This window comes from Botryllus schlosseri, chromosome 9, assembly GCF_051294905.1.
Source record: "Botryllus schlosseri isolate E-star chromosome 9, Bs_hap1, whole genome shotgun sequence".
NCBI lineage: Eukaryota > Metazoa > Chordata > Ascidiacea > Stolidobranchia > Styelidae > Botryllus > Botryllus schlosseri.
The window spans coordinates 13,506,362-13,524,240 of record NC_137244.1 but is presented as its reverse complement, the minus strand read 5'-3'; the positions used below and the strand labels follow the sequence as shown (position 1 = coordinate 13,524,240).

Genomic DNA, 17,879 nt, shown 5'->3' with positions numbered 1-17,879 from the left:
CACTGATTTAGAGTCTTAATGGAAGAACGTGGATGGGGCGATGGGGGTTTAAAGAGGGTTAAAGATGTATCATGTTTAACGTTGTTTCGAATCCTGACGGCAAATAGATATTTTAAAATTAATTGTCACTTTCTAATTACCTGACATCAACCCATTAATGACAGAGCGGCATTTATTAACAATGTAGTTTAGAAATAAAATTAAAATACGCTGGAGAATATGGCTAAAAAAATCACTCGGCCCGCCAACGTTTTGGTACTTCTCATTTGGCCCGCGGAGGAAAATAATTGCCCACCCCTGTGCTTGAGCATCGTACAGATAGTTCCGATTTTAATGGCGGTGTGTGGTGAATGAAAACTGTTCATAGCTTCCACATGTCTGTAGAGCAGTTAGAAGTCAGCTTAGTGACTGATTCATCTAATTTGGAGTCTGAAATGAGTTGTGGTTTCATGTACCGTGGGTATACATTCACATCCGTATATCACGGGCTGTGCACCTGTGAGAACCAGATGTGGTCAGTAACGAAGTACTTCTACATTTTCGAAGTACTCATGTAGTTTCCCCCTATACTCTTGTTATTTACTAAAGTAGATCTGATTTTCGCTACTTCTACTTCTACTTCGTAATATTTTGTGATCTACTTACTTACTTTTCGCTATTTTCATTTTGTCAAGTAGAAGTAGTTCAATTATCCAATCAGGAGATCGCCTGAGGAATTTCGGGGCTGTTTTCACGGAGTATCAACATTTAATTTTCATGAAAGCTGAGTAAAGCTCAGAATTTTCGTCGCACCTCGCGCTCAGTGGATCCGGAGTAACCAGCTTAGTTTTACGATAGTATCGGTGAATATAATTTAGGTAGCGGGTTGGCGTGGTTCCGTTCACACCACATTGCCGCCCTTCGCCCATATGAAATAGTTCATCACAGTATATATGGCTCATCATAACGTTTGAAACTGATGTTTCGTAATCTAGCATTGACTTATCATATCGTAATCTAGCATGTCCATGGCGTGTCCTAATCTGGAAAAGTGAACTCTGGCTTTTTTTAGTTTTAAAGCTGTTTAGCATACCACCTTTGAAACTTTATGGACTAAAGACATGAAATACATGTTCCGCTTTAAGAAGTAGTATTTATATTTCACTTTCAATTCCCTGTATCATATACTTTGAGTTCAAATTAATATCAGTTCTTTGTCGCGATAACATACATGTTGAAGTATAAAAGCAATTGCTCAATTTGCACCTTTGGACAATCCATGTAAGCGAATTACGATCGTTTTCTAAACCACTTACTTATTTGAGTAGATTTAAAGTCAGTCAATTCTACTTCTAATTGAAGTAGTTTTAGGTTGCTTATGGAAGAAGTACTTCTACTCGTACTTGAGTAGATTTTTTCGACGCTAATTTCACTTCTACTCGAGTAGCTTTCTTGACTACTTTGACCACCTCTGGTGAGAACACACAATTTTTTCGCTAATAGTGCATACCATCATATGTGGAATTAATTTTTGTCAGCACGAAATTCGACTGTTTCAGCCGAAAAGAAGCCACCAATGCTAACCGCTTCGCTGATCTCATAACATTTCGTGAGAATAGAACCGATGCGAACCGGCTGAGTCCGGCCACCGGTTATGTGTTATTAATACATCAACATTTGGTTAAAATCTTCATTCAAATTGAGAGAGCGTGAGCAATATTTGGTTGGTTGAGAACGAGCCAAAGAGAAAAGTTTAAGAGCCACTGATCTACACAGATGCGATATGATTAGATTAATTTAAATATCTGGTCTGTAGCAACATTACAGTTCGCGAAATTCGGTGGTTCTAAAAATCCTGCTATCCCCACAAAAAGATATTGTTGAAATCCAATGCTATGCCTGGATGCAAATAGAAACTTTTAATATCCCAGATGCTGCTAATGGGTTCATGTTAGTATACTTTGTGTCTGGTAAAAGAATTCATCCGGCCGGCTTCTACCCGATACCCACTTTTTTCCTTCCCTAATCGAACGGCAACATAGGAATCTCTGAACAACCGCTTGATGTGTTCCTACCACACTTGTCCACATGGTTCCCAATCCAAGCACCGTCGACCAAAACGTCATTTGGAATCTCGGATCGAATTCAAAACTGGAAATATGAGCAGCTGTTATATGTCTCTTATCTATTTTTTTTTTCTATTCTAAAACACAGGTAGATATAGGCTTCTGGTTGGTTTCAAATATTTCTAGAGAGTATCCATTTGATTAGACACTGAATTGTACTTTAATAAAACGTTGTTATAGGCGTCTTATGATGCATTCGTAGACTTACTGGTTGAAATCAGTGCGACCACCTTCCCAAGCAACGTATAGACATTTTCCGATCCCGCCCTTGACATTTGAAGCCCCGACTAGTATACAACCCAACATAATCGTGAGAAGGGCACCCTGAATGACATCTGTCCATATCACAGCTTTCAACCCACCCTGAATATAACAAGGGTGAAGGATGAGCACTGAGCAATAGTTCCTTAGCTGGAGATGCCGGGGGCGTGGAGGTAATCCATAGAAGATTTCCCGTCAAATAAGTAACAAATTCTTCTTACCTCATTTGTCTATATCCGTGGTCGGGAACCTATGGCTCGCGAGCAATTTATGGCTCTTTTGGGTGTAAGATATGGCTCTTTGAGAAATTTTTAATTTTATGCGTAATTTATCAAAATTGCAGCAACTTGTTATAAATTTTAATGATGGCCGTAATAATTATTCTCGTGGCAGCATATACATGTCTTAGAGAGGTCAAGAAAGTGGGATATTCACTATTCACGGTTAGGGGCTCGTACCGCCCTCTTTTCAAAATCCGCAAATTAAGTTGCTGTCGCACCGGTGACTAACTCCGGTAGCGAATTCGAGCTGCCCACCATCGCGCGCCTCAAAATCCTGGATTGCACGATTGGTCAAAGAGAATAGCAGACATGGCCACGCTTGCAGGACAATGCTGTTTTCTAATACACATTGTCTTCCTGGTCTGGGCCGAGAAATGAACTGCCTTGGAAGTGACGTTCGCAATTACCAATTCAAATTAAAAGCAACGCAACAGGTATCCACGTCCTTTATAGGTAATTAGCTTTCTAGCACCGCCGTAAAAATGTAGGTGTGTAGCGCAGTGACACGTACGCTTATTACTTTTGAAGTCGATCAGCATTTAGATTATCGGAATCAGCGCGACAATTACATTTGATTAATATCAGTGATTATGGATTCTAAGCTATTTAAGATAAGATTAAGCGCTATCACAGGTGAGGCTTGACCCACCTGTGCCTCATCTGTGCCTTAAACCTCTTCTTTTGCGCTTTATTTTTGAACAATGAATATGAAAATTGCGTGATTTTGGGAATAAAAATGTTCAAAATTTAGTCATTCATCAACATCGATAGAAAATACCAATAATCAATGCAGCTTTCACAAATTTTCTTCACTCATCTCTGACGACATCTGAGGCACTGCCTCACTTGCCGCCCCTAACCTCACGTCACTGACGTATCACATCCCGCAGTGGGTATGGCGCAAGGCGCACACTACGAATCCCATATATTAGTGCTACCAATTCGTCACGGATTTTCAATTGTGACATAACAGTTGAATGACATGTATGGCTCTTTGGGAGTTACAGTTTAAAGTATTGTGCCAATATGGCTCTTCGGTAGAAAAAGGTTCCCGACCAATGGTCTATATCAGTGGTTCCCAACCTGTGGTACGCGTACCACTAGTGGTACGCGAAGGTCTTCCAGGTGGTACGCGAGTAGATTCTGCTTTTTTTTCGACCGACGGTAGTTATTAGTTAGGGTGGGGTTTAACACAAAGATTGTTCTCCAATAAACTTCAGGCTTATCATGGCCTCCTCGTACTATAGACTCTAGCTTCTCACGCTATTCCCCAGCTGCTAATTTCCCCTTCTACGTGGGAGCGCGAGCAAGGATTTTTTTATCTCTGATGACTATCAAGTCGAAGAAACGAAACCGACTAGTTGCGCCCATGCAGGACTTTCGATGCGCTGTGAGCAAACATATGCCCAGCATCGGCCAACTAGTGCAGTGGTTCTCAAACTGGGGGTGGTGGTGAAAACATCTATAGAGTGGCGCGAAGCTGAAGCCAACTGAAAAAAAAAATTCGCGCTTCGCGCGAGTTACCCCTATCTAATCACATTGTTTTTGCTCTGTGTGTAGTTCTAATTGCATATTTGAGAATTCTTTTATCAACTGTCATAACCTTCCATGCCATCTAATTATTCGTTGGGATTGCTAGCATTCTGGTTGCATTTTGTGATATGACGATAAGGGGGGGCGCGAAATTTTTCTCTATCATAAACTATCTGTAAAAGTTTGATAACCGCTGAGCTAGTGGAAAATTAGCTAATGCAGCCATCGCATAAAAACAATTGACGTTTGTTGTTTGCTGTTATTTCATTATGTTGTTCTTCTTGTGACTGGTGGTGAAAAAACAATTTCATGCATCCGATTAACCCTGACTGATAATGCCTAGTTTATTAGTATTTGCTATTACGCCTCGCATAGGTCAAATACGTCGTTATGACATCATAAATGACGGAATCATTTTTGACCGCCTTCAGCGCGCGTAACTTATGTAGGTGGTACGCGAGCACTGCATAAAACCTCGAAATGGTACGTGGGTGAAAAAAGGTTGGGAACCACTGGTCTATATGAATACTACCCGCGATTGAGTTCAACGGACCATTATACTGCATGCCTATTTCGCCTGCCAACACCTATCACTTCATTTTCATTGGTTGTCTTTTTATGTTAATTATCTTCAATTTATTTTCATTAGTGTGTATATGTCTGCTAATCCCGTGCTATTTGTTTAAAAATGATGAATTCCTTGATACACCGAACGGAATAAGATAGCATGTGTATTGAATAGGCTGCACCAAATCATGCGCCCCTTGCTATGGCGATGCATCATGCAGGTACTTACATAAAATCTCATTAAAGATATGAGGCCGCTAACGGCCCAATTTTGTCCTGCTTTGAATATCCTGTCCTCAACAAAAGGAAACATACAATGCAGTTATTTATGAGTTTCAAGGGACCTGGAAACCTGGCTTTAAGTGCACTCAATGTCCAAAATATGACTTCTTATATCTTTTCAGTATTAGATTTTTTCACGATCGGAACATAGCCTCTTTATGCATCAATTGTCGGTTTTCTTGAACCAGTTCAAGTGTTGCTCGTTAATATAACGTTCTTCAAGAAACCAATCAACTAGATCTTGTTAAATTTAGTAAATCAACCACCAAACTCGTGTAAACAGTGCACACGATCCCAATTGACAGTGCGGCCGTCATTTCCGAGAGATCTGGCACTGTAAATGAAACAATATAGTAGTTAAATGAATGTGCATATCGATCGGTAAGACATTTTGTTTTTACCTGCGCTTAGCGCGACAGCAGGAGCATAAATCATAACTCCGTTATAAGCTATAGTTTGTAGAATGTATATCGCGATCGCCAGATAACGAGCGTGTTTTCCAAATCTGACTCCATAGTACTGGAAATTTTTGACAACTCAAATATGATTGCGTGAATTTTGAATTGCTGACTGACATATATATACATATATATGACATATAAAATGATTTCTATCCTTGTTTCTATTTTCTTAGGAAATTGCCTAATTGTTGCTTAAACCTGTGATATAGCGAATGCGCTGTCACGCGTGTTCCACGCATATTAATAATGACTTGTGCTATTTTGTCCATTGGATAGATGAAACATAACAAATTGCTAAACAAGTCACACAACGAGACTATGAAATTTTGCCTGGATTTCCAACATAACGGGGTTTTGTTGTTCTTTAATATTTATGGAGTTTCGACCATATATAGCGACATCTGACCGATTATCTCCGTAATACAATTTTAAGGTAAATAGTAGAACAGGTGTCGACAACGAGATGATTTTCATGGCAAGCTAAAGGATTTGACGCACACGACTCATTATATCTATGTTTTTGTAAATAGTGAAACAGAAAATTTTAAAATGTACTAAGGTCGTAGGCGACCAAACTTTGTTTCGTAAATCAACATAAAATAATGTCTTTTGGGGCAGATTTTATTGATCTTGAAAACATTTTACGCGCGATTGACTAGGACCTGATTTCTTGATTGCAATGTTGGTAACCTCAATATATATATGGAAAATATTTTCAAAAATAGGCCAGAGATGAGTCCAACCGGCAATATCGTATGAAACAGTTTGGATGCTTAAGTCAAGAAGTTTGCAATGTGCAGCCTGCGGAAGTGCGACTACTATATATGAACCGGCATTTTGGCGCTGGGCATTTTAACGCTAGGAGACACGACCCATAGATAACGTTTCGGGCAACATGCGACGATGCGACTCCGTGCGGTGTGTGCGCAGGCAAAATCATTGGCGGCGATAAAACCTTGGAATAAAATAACCAATGCATGTTGGCCAAAACGTTCGACATTGATATGTCCACTGTCCAGGCACCGAAATGACCTGCGCCGAGTAGTCCAGTGCACGCAGCTCGAACCGCACGTATTAAATGAAAACCGCCAAGATATGGATCATAAGATAAACTCTCGTTGCCCGATGCTGCTTAGAGCATGCTGGTCTGATAAACGAAATCAAACTGCAAAAGAAGGACAAACCTCATTTGGTCCTGACATTCCATTTTTGTAGTATGCAGGTAAAAACACTTCAGCCGCGATCACGTTTCCCACAGCTAGCCCCAGCATGGTCCTATGAAAGCACATTAAGTTGAGATATGCAGCAGAAATGCAATTTAAAGTACATTCGTTGAAATATCATGATAAATGACACTTCCGAGAACAAGGCAGGATTCGTTACATCGTCGGCCCTAACCGCCTATCTCAGTGCTCGGTCAATCTGATCCCGCATCTTTTATAAGTACTATAAGCAGAGGTGGTCAAAATAGTCAAGAAAGCTACTCAATAAGTAGTAGAAGTAGAAGTAGCGATGAAAAAATCTACTCAAGCACGAGTAGTAGTACTTCTTTCATAAGCAACCTAAGACTACTTGAAGTAGAAGTAGAAGTGACTGACTTGAAATCTACTCAAGTAAATAGTCGTGAAAACGACCGTAATTTGTTCGCATGGACTTTCAAAAGCTTCAAATTGAGCTATGCGAAAGGTGAACTGAAGAGCGTAATTCAAATTGATGCATACCAGGAGGTATCGAATCTCGACAGCATAAACATTCGTCTACAACTACATCATGGGATGAAAATGATAGTATTGATATGGAAATGCGACACTAATCCTTTGTTTACTCGAATAGCCCGTTTTAGAAAATATCATGGTATGGCGCCCTCCTTCATATTTTAAGACCCGTAGTTTCGTCGAAGAGCAATACGGAGAAGTTGTATAGGATATGGTGTAAACACTTTGCACGATTAGTAAACATTATTTTACAAAATATGGTGGATCGTAAAAATGCCATATTGTGTAGCTTTATTTCCGGATATTAAAGGCAACACTACACTTGCTATTATACTTCAACATGTACGTTCTCCAGACAAAAGAACTGAAACTAATTAGAACTCAAAGTATGATACTGGGAATTGAAAGAGAAATATGAATACTCTTTCTAAAAGCGGAAAATGTATTTCATGTGGTTAGTCCAGAAACTTTCAAAGGTGGTATGCTAAAAGAGCTCTACATCTAAGAAAAAGTCAGAGTTAACTTTTCCATATTCGGACACGCCATGGATTGCTAGATCACGATATGATAAGTAAATGCTAGATTGCCAAACATCAGTTTCAAACGTTACGATGGGCCATATAAAGTAAGTAAGTAGATCACAAAATATTACGAAGTAGAAGTAGAAGCAGCGGGAAATTAGATCTACTTGAGTAAGTACCCAAGTAGTGGGAAACTACTTGAGTACTTCAAAAAAGTAGTGGTACTTCGTTACTGACCACCTCTGAGTATAAGGTATTGAGTGGACATTACAGTTACATTCTGTAAAACACCATTGCAGTATTATACAAAGCTATGAATAACACAACGCCAATACTATGACGACGCAAAACATACAATCGTATAGGCAAAGAATAAAAAGATTATGTGATATTAGCTACCATAAATTAGCAGGTAAGCATATCCAGCAATCGCCTTGTATATTTCTCATGAAATAGAACTCTCAGAGATCATATCTACATCTACCAGTCTGATGGGATGCCACGAATGATATCGGCAGGAAGTTTTTTTTTGCTTTAATTTCTGTAATCCATATACAAGACATTAAGCTGCCTAAGCGTGATTGCAATCGCGGAACGGCGTCCTAGACTAGAGGTTCCCAGAATGCGATATTGTACGTTTAATTGGAATGGAAGTTGAATACGGTACCCTCACGTGATCCGTGAGATGTCTTTTAGGCCTATTTGTGAAGTGGGAAGTGATTTTACGGGCATGACACTGACATGTGTCTGTAAAAGCGATCATGCGTACAACGACGATTGTGCAACCAAAACCTCGCAGAGTGAATTCTAATTTTGGTCGATGTTACTTAATCTTGGGAATCGGTTCGTATATTAAATTCGAGATGTTAACTCAAATTTTGCAAATGGGGATTAAAATAAATACCCTACATGATTTAGATGTCGAATCACGGAATATGATTTAACTTACCAGATGTAAGCGGATCCTGCATACATGATTTGCGCTGGACCGCCAATCACGGTAGTCCCGGTTAGAATTGTTAGCGAGCACGAAATCCCCGATGACCACCAGCTGATTTTCCTGCGAGAGATATTTTAGTGCGATACTTACACGCCAAAACTATTGCGAGTAACAGCCTTCCCGGAAGACATAAACATTATAAGTGAAATAAATAAGTCATTTGATACATATATTTACAATTTTCCGGATTGACTTTTGCCTCGACGTCACATGAGTTAGACTTAGTGTTTGCATTTGTGTTTGGTAAGCTAAACTTATTCAGGGGTTAGCGTTATGATGACATCACGATGGGATATTTCGCTTTATACACTAACACAAGCGTACTGATTACTGAAAATATTTATATGGTAACAGACGTGCCACAGAAATGCCCTGTTTTGATCAACGCATATTCTATAACACTAGCGCTTAGTCGTAGTCTAGAACTGTATAGAGAGCAGGAAGTCTTCTAGCCTATTGCACCCTAACTTAAACACTTGAACTCGGGAAGACAGGGGAATGATGAGTCTCGCAAGCGGAAATTATGACTCACTCGTCGCTTGCAGCTGGGTGACATGATTATGAACCAACGCATTTGCATATGCGCACCTGTTAGCCAGATGGTAATTTTGTGATTCTTTTTTCGTTCTATCCCTGTACGCAAAAAATATCCCAACTGCAGCTGATAGTCCAAGCATTGCCCCCAACACAGCGTAGTCAACTACATTTAATGTCATTGATTTGACATATTTCGGCATATTTTAGATATCTATGCTATTTGATATCTGCAAACTTTGTGGAAAATATCATTATGATATAGATCAGGGGCAGCCAACCCGTGGCCCACGGGCCAAAATCGGCCCGCGAGAAGGCCTTGAGCGGCCCACGAGGTAACACTCGAGACTGGTTACAATATCAAAAAATAAATACTTGCAAGACCAACATAAAATTAGACTAGCCTGACCGCGAACTTTGGGATGTTGATGACTTAAATATCGGTTCCGATGCATTGGCGTAGCCAGGGGTCATCCACATTTTGGCAGATCTTCGTATATGACCATCAAGTAGATTATTTCGTGGAAGATTTATTTGGCTCGATATTTGTCTTGGCACTTCGTGCGATTTATTCTTTAATATTATTTGTTATTCATGCGATAGTAGCAGGTAGGGACGGTTCGAACCTATGAAAGGTTCGGGTTCGTGTGAACGCGAACCTTTTCGAAAGGTTCTGTGTTAACTTGAACGTGAACCTATGGCGTCCGTAAAGTTATTATTGATGTTAATGATACCTATAGCGACTACTCAGGCCATATTATGCTACAATGCTGAAGTACATGCTCACTTTTCAAACGTCACCTAATGCTATTCACTGGAACAATCAAATGCTATGATAATTCCACTAAATCGCTTTGCCGACAATTTCGACAAGGACTCGGCTAGACCGGACAGATCTATCTTTAAGAGTGAAAAACCGGTTTCTATATATATCCACCAGATATTATCATAAAAACAAATTTTACATCAGCCAACACCCCAATCGGACGGATTTTGGTTACGCCTGATCGATTTTTTACATTGGACATCGGTGCATTCTTTATATTAATTTCTTTGATGCAAATAACTGATTCGTTGACTAAGCACACTTCACTGACTTCCTTCATGTAGTGTGTTTCGTTCTTGCTATTGCATGATTGCGGGCAAAGCTCACAGCAGAGAGTCACTAAAGATTCACAAACGGAAAACTGAATATTTCGAGCAAACTTTCAAGCAAATAATTTTTGAAATTTGCAAGGTGCATGATCATTTAGTGTTGATTTTTTTTTCATGCTGCCAACGCCATGCGGAGAGTGGTTGGATGTTGAAATGCAAAGAATTTCAACCAAACACGTTATAATGACGTGAAAATTGTAATACATAAAAAGGTTGAAAGTGAAAAATCTTGGTAAGCTTTTCTTTGCGCTTCGCGCGATCCAGTGCGACAATTTCAATTTCGTACAGTTCTTGCTATCGAAGCCCCACAGTGCATATGCAAACCGCAGATGAAAATAATGATGCTCCATAATGAAATATCAATTTGGAATCGTGTGCGTTTCACGAAACACGTTTTTAATGGTACGCTTGGGTGATTCGATAGTATTATGACTACACCGACAATCCTGATGGGAGGTCAAGAAATAAAAGCATGTAACAAAGTGATTAATAACAATGGCCCACCTGAAGATGCATCATCAATTCATCATTCATCATTATTTATACGTGCGCAAAATTTTCGAAGACAGTCCCTTCATCAGATCTAACAATACATCTGATCACATAGGCAGAGAAAAAATAAATATTTGATTGTAATATGTGCAACTACCAATATCTTCTACCAAATTCAATCATGAATATGAAAAAAAATTCGCGCTCGTCGCGACTAGTGAACGATTTGCAATAACGTATTATCATAAAAATAAGTTCATGACAATAATATTCGCAATTACGGAGCGTATTGTAAGCCGATATAAATATATAGACATCTAGAATTCATGGATACCTGCTCCAACGTCTTTGAAGTATATCAGACTTGCTACAGACATGATGTGTGTTATTTGTTTTTAGAATTGTATGCAAGAAGGGGAGTGTTTTAAAATACGGGGTAGATTCATCCCCCGACGGGGCCAAAAGCCAACGTTTTCTTGGGGGTGGGCGCTGAGAAAGTGCCGTTTTGGTCCTGACAATATCTGTCACTGAGATATACCGATATTTTTCAAGTTTTGTATGTCTTTTGTATGTTTTTCCGGCAGTATGTGGTCTAATAATGCTGATGAGAATTTACTTCTACGTTTTGTCATGAATTGATCTACTTTACGAGCTATGTCGTTGGCAATTTAAATTATTCTAAATGAAAAGTTTTAGTAAATGACTAAAATGTAAAAAATTCTTTGAACTTGGCATTATCTTAAAACGCTACCGGGGACAATATATCTAGAAATGGCGAAGTCAATAGCTGTCACGGCAGTCTTTGCTACCCGAGAAAAGGCGCCGACCTGTTTTTGAAATTTAGAGTACAGCTTCTGCAAGGGAACGATTCATACGCAAGATGTATTTCACACGAAGACAGTGATGGAACAGAATCCAAAAGGGGAGTATAGCCAATTTAACATCGATACATGGCGCAAAGGGGGTCCATTACGACTGCCCGCAGGAATGCGGCCATACGCTATACAAGAAATCGAAATACGGCCGTGAATCACAAAAAAGTTGAACCCACCTGATGGTATAGAGTACAAGCGTATTTTGTATAGTAGCGATGCTATAAATTTGTAATGACAAAGATAAACGAAATAGCACGTTAAAATACCACATCATTTTGGGTTTTATTATTACGGTTAACAGCGCAAAAGCAGCATATGCTAGCGCAACAAATTTAATATTACGTGATGTAATCTTTCAAACAATTTCTATCCAAATAATTTCGAAAAAAATCCGAAATGAACTTCCAGTGCCTTTAATTGTGCATGTGCACGATTAGCTAGCCGAAAGCGAGCCGTGAGCCGAAACAAGGTAAACATACGCCGAAGCCTGAATCGCGACGTCGTATATCGCTTCTTTGCGATCCGACTGTCGAAGGTGTGTGAAGTAGCCAAATAATTGCCCGCAGATTGCCTTGTTTCCTAGAATCACAAAGTCAACGCATAATGCTCAATCTGACTTTCAGCGAAGGTCGATCACGTCATGTCATGTCATGGACATCAATATTGAACATCTATAACGAGATAACGGCTTTCCTCAAGGATGTGATTTTAATCGTCTGCTTTTCACTATCATGCTTAACGCAGACCAATTGCAGCACGTCAAAAGCGCAATATTGACGTTACGTAAAATGAGAAATATGCATGAAAACAGCGTAGATACAAAACTATTACTATTATTATACAACAAAGACAGAGGCACTTATCGCCTGTTCAGGCCTTGTGCGCCACGACAGTGCATTTCTTAAAGTTCAGTGTCTTTGCTTTGCGGACGACTTTTCGAGGAAGACTTTCGGGCAGGCGCACTCCCACTCCCACTCGTTATTGTCTCTGACTTTCATCCGATCACTTTCGGGTCTCTTCTGCAGACTTTGGATGCTCAGCTCACACTGTGTCTGGGCTTATGAAGACGCAGCGTTAACATTCCAGAATAACCTCCGACACGTAGAAACATGGCATAGCCGAGACTCGAACCAATATCCATTAGTGTCGTGATAGCACACTGTGCCACGCGCTTCCCCGTGAATACGGTATGAAACTAGTCTTACTGCCATTTAGGCATTCTACCCCCGCACTGTCAACTTATGCCTTACATCAGGAGTGACCTAGTTTTTGTGAAACCAAGAGCTGCTTCTTTTGTATACTGAATAATGCGACAGTCTACCAGTTACTCATACCGTTAATTGGTGCTCAGTTGTATTCCTTCACTTAGACATTCAGAGCACTGGGCAGGGTTTCCGTCTCTTATCAAAAACAGAAAGCTCTCACTTACCGGGACTCACACCAGCGTCTCCTGGCTCAATTGCGCTGCCGCACTGCGCGCCAAACCATCAAACTTCGCGTCTATCCTTCCCGTTAAGCCTCCGCGTGGGCGAAAACAAGCAACGCCCCGATCGCAAACTGCGTTCGTATGATCCTTAGGGTCGACCGACCCATTTTCAACTGTTGCTCATATAAAACCCTTCTCCGATTTGACTTTCAAATTTCTCATTTGGATAAGTTATACTGCGACCGCGGGCGGCTCATTTGGTTCTCGCGGGCTACCGGTAACCCGTGGGCACCGCGTTGGTAACCCCTGCTATACATCTTCTTTGGCACTGCAGACTGAACGTTCACTTGCATAAAATAGGTTACCATGACGATGGCCAATGCCGACATGTGTACTGTGTAGTCAGAGAAACGGCAGAACATTTCCTGCATAAGTTTTCTCGCAGTACCTCGCGGTCAAACTATCTGGAGAATATAACACGCAAGTAACCATGAAGTCATGAACGTATAGTAGCGTTAATCGACAACCCTTCACCATTGTAACAGTAATTGACTAATGAATATGTATTACTGACCATGATAAAATTATAATGGAGTAATCGAATACCTACAACAATATACTCACAACTCACAACCAAAGTTCCCTCCAAGCTGCGCACGTGCGCAAATGCGCAGTGCTGACACGGTCTCTGCACACAGAAAATCTAAGTTGCGCACGACAAATCCGAAGTGATGACCTTTTTTAGTCGTTACGCACTGTTGTCCAAGGGTCTGCGCAGTGAGTTGGTGAGTGTGCGCAGATTCGTCAAAAATTACAGGGAGCATTGCTCACAACCAATGTTCTCTCTAAGCTACACGCGTGCGCGCCCGCGTACAGAAAACGTGTGCCGCGCACAAGAAACCCGAAGTGATGACCTTTTTTTAGTCGTTACGCACTGTGGTCCGAAGGACCGCCTAGTGAGTTGGCGAGTGCGCGCAGACTCGTGAAAAATTAGAGGGAACATTGCTCACACCACCCAGGTTTGGAACACAAGGCCATTGTTGTTAAGCACCATAATCCCCAATATAAATAGCCACAAGAACTGGCAAAGTAAAATAGGCCAATAATGATCTATATTGTATCAAAACGTTGACCTAAACTATAATTTAATAGTGAAGCAAGATATACTTCGAAACCTGCTGCAAGGATGAGCATTGAGCATGAGACTTGTAGCGGGAGTTTGAAAAACAATAAGCGGTTCACCGTTCTGAAGCTTATGCGTATGCCTACTGAACTAATGTATCACCATACTCCGTGCCTCATTCCTCGCAATGACCAGTTAATTCGCCAGGCAATCAAATGAGATCAATTTAAATGCACAGGTTCTATACCTTTACAAGTTGGTCGTTGCCCTAAGTCACTTGCGCATTACGAGAGGTTCATAATTGAATGTCCTCGTCCGATACTACTTCGCGATTTACGTTTCCTCATCCATTCCAACTGCAGGCAATCAAATTGAGTAACTTCCTTTTCGGAAGACCTCCGGTCGTGTATACACTGCTCTTTTTCGAGGCTGGTAGATTTATTTCCGGTAACGGAAGCGACAAAGAGATTCCGTGTAAGCGTGCAATTGTGGACGCCAGGAAATGCTCCTCTCGCGTTGATGACGTTTGGAAGTATAAAGCTGAGACGTCCTTACAAATTACAGCTGCATAGGATCCCTATCACATTGCACATCGGCGTGGGGCTCCTACCACGCGATGGTGCGATCCTCTGAAAGACGTTTCATGTGAATAAGAACTTCAATAAAAGGTTAGCTGTGAAAACGAACGTGAGCACGAACCTCTGACGTCAGAATATTAAATTCATTTGTTTTCGGTAATAATATTTGAATTTATGCGTGCACAATACTTAGGGACAAAGTATAGTTTTCCAAGTCGCAATAGCATCAGATTATCATATTACATTTGAAAATGCTATGGGGTCACAATGACTTCATCCAAAGTCTGAGTATTGGCCCTTACGTTGCTCGTTAACTATGCCTGACTACATACACGTAGGCCTATGTGCCAATGTACGTATGTAATGAATAAATGATATATGTGTAATGTGTATGTGTAATGTGTTTATTTAGTTGGATTGATAGATATTGTTAATATTAGCAAGAATCCAGATTGATTGTTTGGCATATCCACTACTTATTAACATCCTTTTAACAGTATTATTTGAAAGTGCCTTTCTGTGGCGAGATAGCGCGCGCAGTGATATTATCCGCGGCTGCAACTTTTATGGGCGGCGGGTTCGAGTCCGACCGAGGTCGACTTCAGATTTACTACACCTAACTGTTGGAGGTTTATCTGAGGCCACCTCACCACCACCACCTCATCCACGGTGTCTGACAAAAAGGCCTAGAAGTGGGCCGTGCTGTAGGCCGTCAGTTACGGAATAACATAACCATAGCAGTCGACAAACACCATGAATAGGCTATACCATCACAAAAACAAAAAAGTGCCTTTCTTTCCATGCCTGTATAACAAAATTTTATCTCCGTGGTAGTCAATAATCTAAATCCGCTTGGTACCATTCGTAACATGACTTATGCCGATATAATCGAATGTAACTCGTTGGAACCGTTTCTTCAGTTCTGAGTTTGCTATTATTGGGCCTCATACCGCTCAGTATATTGTATGGTTGCTCAAAAACCTTCGGAGCGACTCTTCGGGGCCAGGAAACAATTTGCGTAGAGGTACTGCGCGGAAATATATGTTCATGATCGTGCTCAAGCCCGTATCCTGGACAAGCACGTAGATCTGACGGAGACGAATCTATTTATTATCACTGGTCAACAAAATGAAAATTTTTTAGGCATAATTTCTGAGAGCCGTTTCTGGGGTTTTTGAGGTTGCTGATTACGAATATTACATTAGTTTTGTCAGATTGGCTCTTTGTCAGAAGATATTTATACCCCTAAAAAAGCCCAAAATTACTGTATTTACCCTTAAATATTTCACTTGATAGGAAGAAAATCGTAGTTTTTTCTAATTTTAGACTGCGCATAAATAACTAATTGACTATGAAGAACCCTCATGTCATTCTTAGTCATTCTATCAATTTTAACGTGACATGATGCAAAATATTTGTTTGTCAAAAATGCAGTTTGTCAAGCCTGAAAATTGTACTTTTGCACAACGGAAATACATATTTTCCTGTATCAATTGTTCATTCTACCAAGATTAAAGAGAAGTATAAAACTATAAAACTTGTCCTTGAAAGGCGTAACTACAATACTCATATGCGTCTCATGTCTTTTGACTGGTAAATGGATAATTTTCCGCTCAGTCAACAAAGTGGGTATACCTAGTAACCCTATATGAAACGAGAAGCTTAAATCTGGTATCTGGTTTATTCGAATATCGATGAAAGATTCCAATTCCACATTTGGAAGGCGCTCACTGCATGTAATTTATCCCAAGATGTAGTAAATAAAAGTTTTTGGATGATCATAAAGCACCCAACCACAAACAGTTGGTCCGAAAATTCGTGTCTGCATATCGAACACTTGAGCACAAACATGAGCATGAAAGTTCACTTCCTTTTCAGAAATCTTAATATATTTCCTGATTATCTTGTTGATCAGCAAGGGGAGAGGCTCTACGAAGACATCAGAACAACAAAAGAAAGTTATCAAGGCAGATGAGATGAATAATTGAACATATTATATAAGACCATTGCCGGAACCTTTCAAGAAACTGCACTAAATAGCTTACAGGCGAAAATCTTACAAAAAAAATTGTGATTTAAAATATATCAATATATTACATTCCAACTGATTATTTCAAATTTACAATAGGTGGTTGACGTAAAACTGATTGAAATAATGCCACGTTATTTGAGTATCTAGGTAAATACTCATGTACATGACTGGAGTTTATTTATGTCCATGATATCCGTGAAAATCTGTAACTATGATAAATCTATTACCCATAAACATAGTGTTGTTGCTGCATTTTGATTTAAAAGAGTCTTCTGCGTGTAAAAATAACAAGTAGATTGATTTTCTAAACTTTATAGTACGACTGAGCCGATTTAATATCTAGTCATTACCGCGAAAATGGGAGATTTTGGTTATCTCCACAACAAGAGCCAGTTTGACAGAACTAAGGTTATATTCGGAATCAGTGCCCTTCAGACACCCCGAAACCACTCTTCTTCGTCTGCCTAACAAAATGTGTTGACCAGTGTTATCAGCGAACAGAGGAGCACAATATTTTGAGCCTAAATCTTGAAAATTAGAATACTTTTCAACGACGCAAGGTCACTGTCACTCATTCGTGTGAGAGGTGTCTATAAAAGCCTAGAAGTGGACCGTGCTACAAGTCGGCAACTACGGAATGAAAAATGATGAAAATTGGCCTGGTGTAATTGACCATAGTCGTCGATAAACACCATGAATACCAAAAACAACACTGATTGTTTTTCTAATCCATTTCGCCATTGATTGTTATATAGTGTTACCTCCTTTCTTTGTGTACTATGTTCAATGACGGTGGTGCAAAAGGCCGTCAAGCGATAAGTGCCAAATTTTATGTTAAATAAACAACAAAAACAACAACAACCACAAACAACAACAACAAAGTCACTGCCACAGTACACTGCGAGTGATACTAATTTTAAACTCAAGTAATTCCGATC

The 17,879-nt window shown here is 40.0% G+C and overlaps 2 protein-coding genes across 3 annotated transcripts in view; one reads left to right on the top strand and one right to left on the bottom strand.

Annotated features, from left to right (window-relative positions):
* LOC145447201 (arylsulfatase I-like) overlaps positions 1–17,879 on the top strand; it is a 265,569-nt gene that overhangs the window by 53,408 nt on the left and 194,282 nt on the right. The gene's annotated exons all lie outside the window — the stretch shown is intronic.
* Positions 67–6,576, bottom strand: LOC145447365 (sodium-coupled monocarboxylate transporter 1-like). The gene is made up of 4 exons (XM_080325783.1): positions 5,431–6,576; positions 5,296–5,363; positions 2,314–2,468; positions 67–2,130 (listed from the first exon to the last, which is right to left on the bottom strand). Exons 1-4 carry the CDS (start codon positions 5,462–5,464, stop codon positions 1,926–1,928), a joined length of 462 nt encoding a protein of 153 aa, XP_080181909.1. The 5' UTR covers positions 5,465–6,576; the 3' UTR covers positions 67–1,925.

What these genes read in the sequence shown, in the direction of transcription:
- LOC145447365 (XM_080325783.1), bottom strand. Translation starts at nt 5,464, where the DNA reads ATGATTTATGCTCCTGCTGTCGCGCTAAGCGCAG. An exon ending in TGCTGTCGCGCTAAGCGCAG is followed by an intron (nt 5,364 to 5,430) that starts GTAAAAACAAAA and finishes TTTCATTTACAG; the next exon opens with TGCCAGATCTCTCGGAAATG. An exon ending in GGTCGCACTGATTTCAACCA is followed by an intron (nt 2,131 to 2,313) that starts GTAAGTCTACGA and finishes TCATATTTCCAG; the next exon opens with TTTTGAATTCGATCCGAGAT.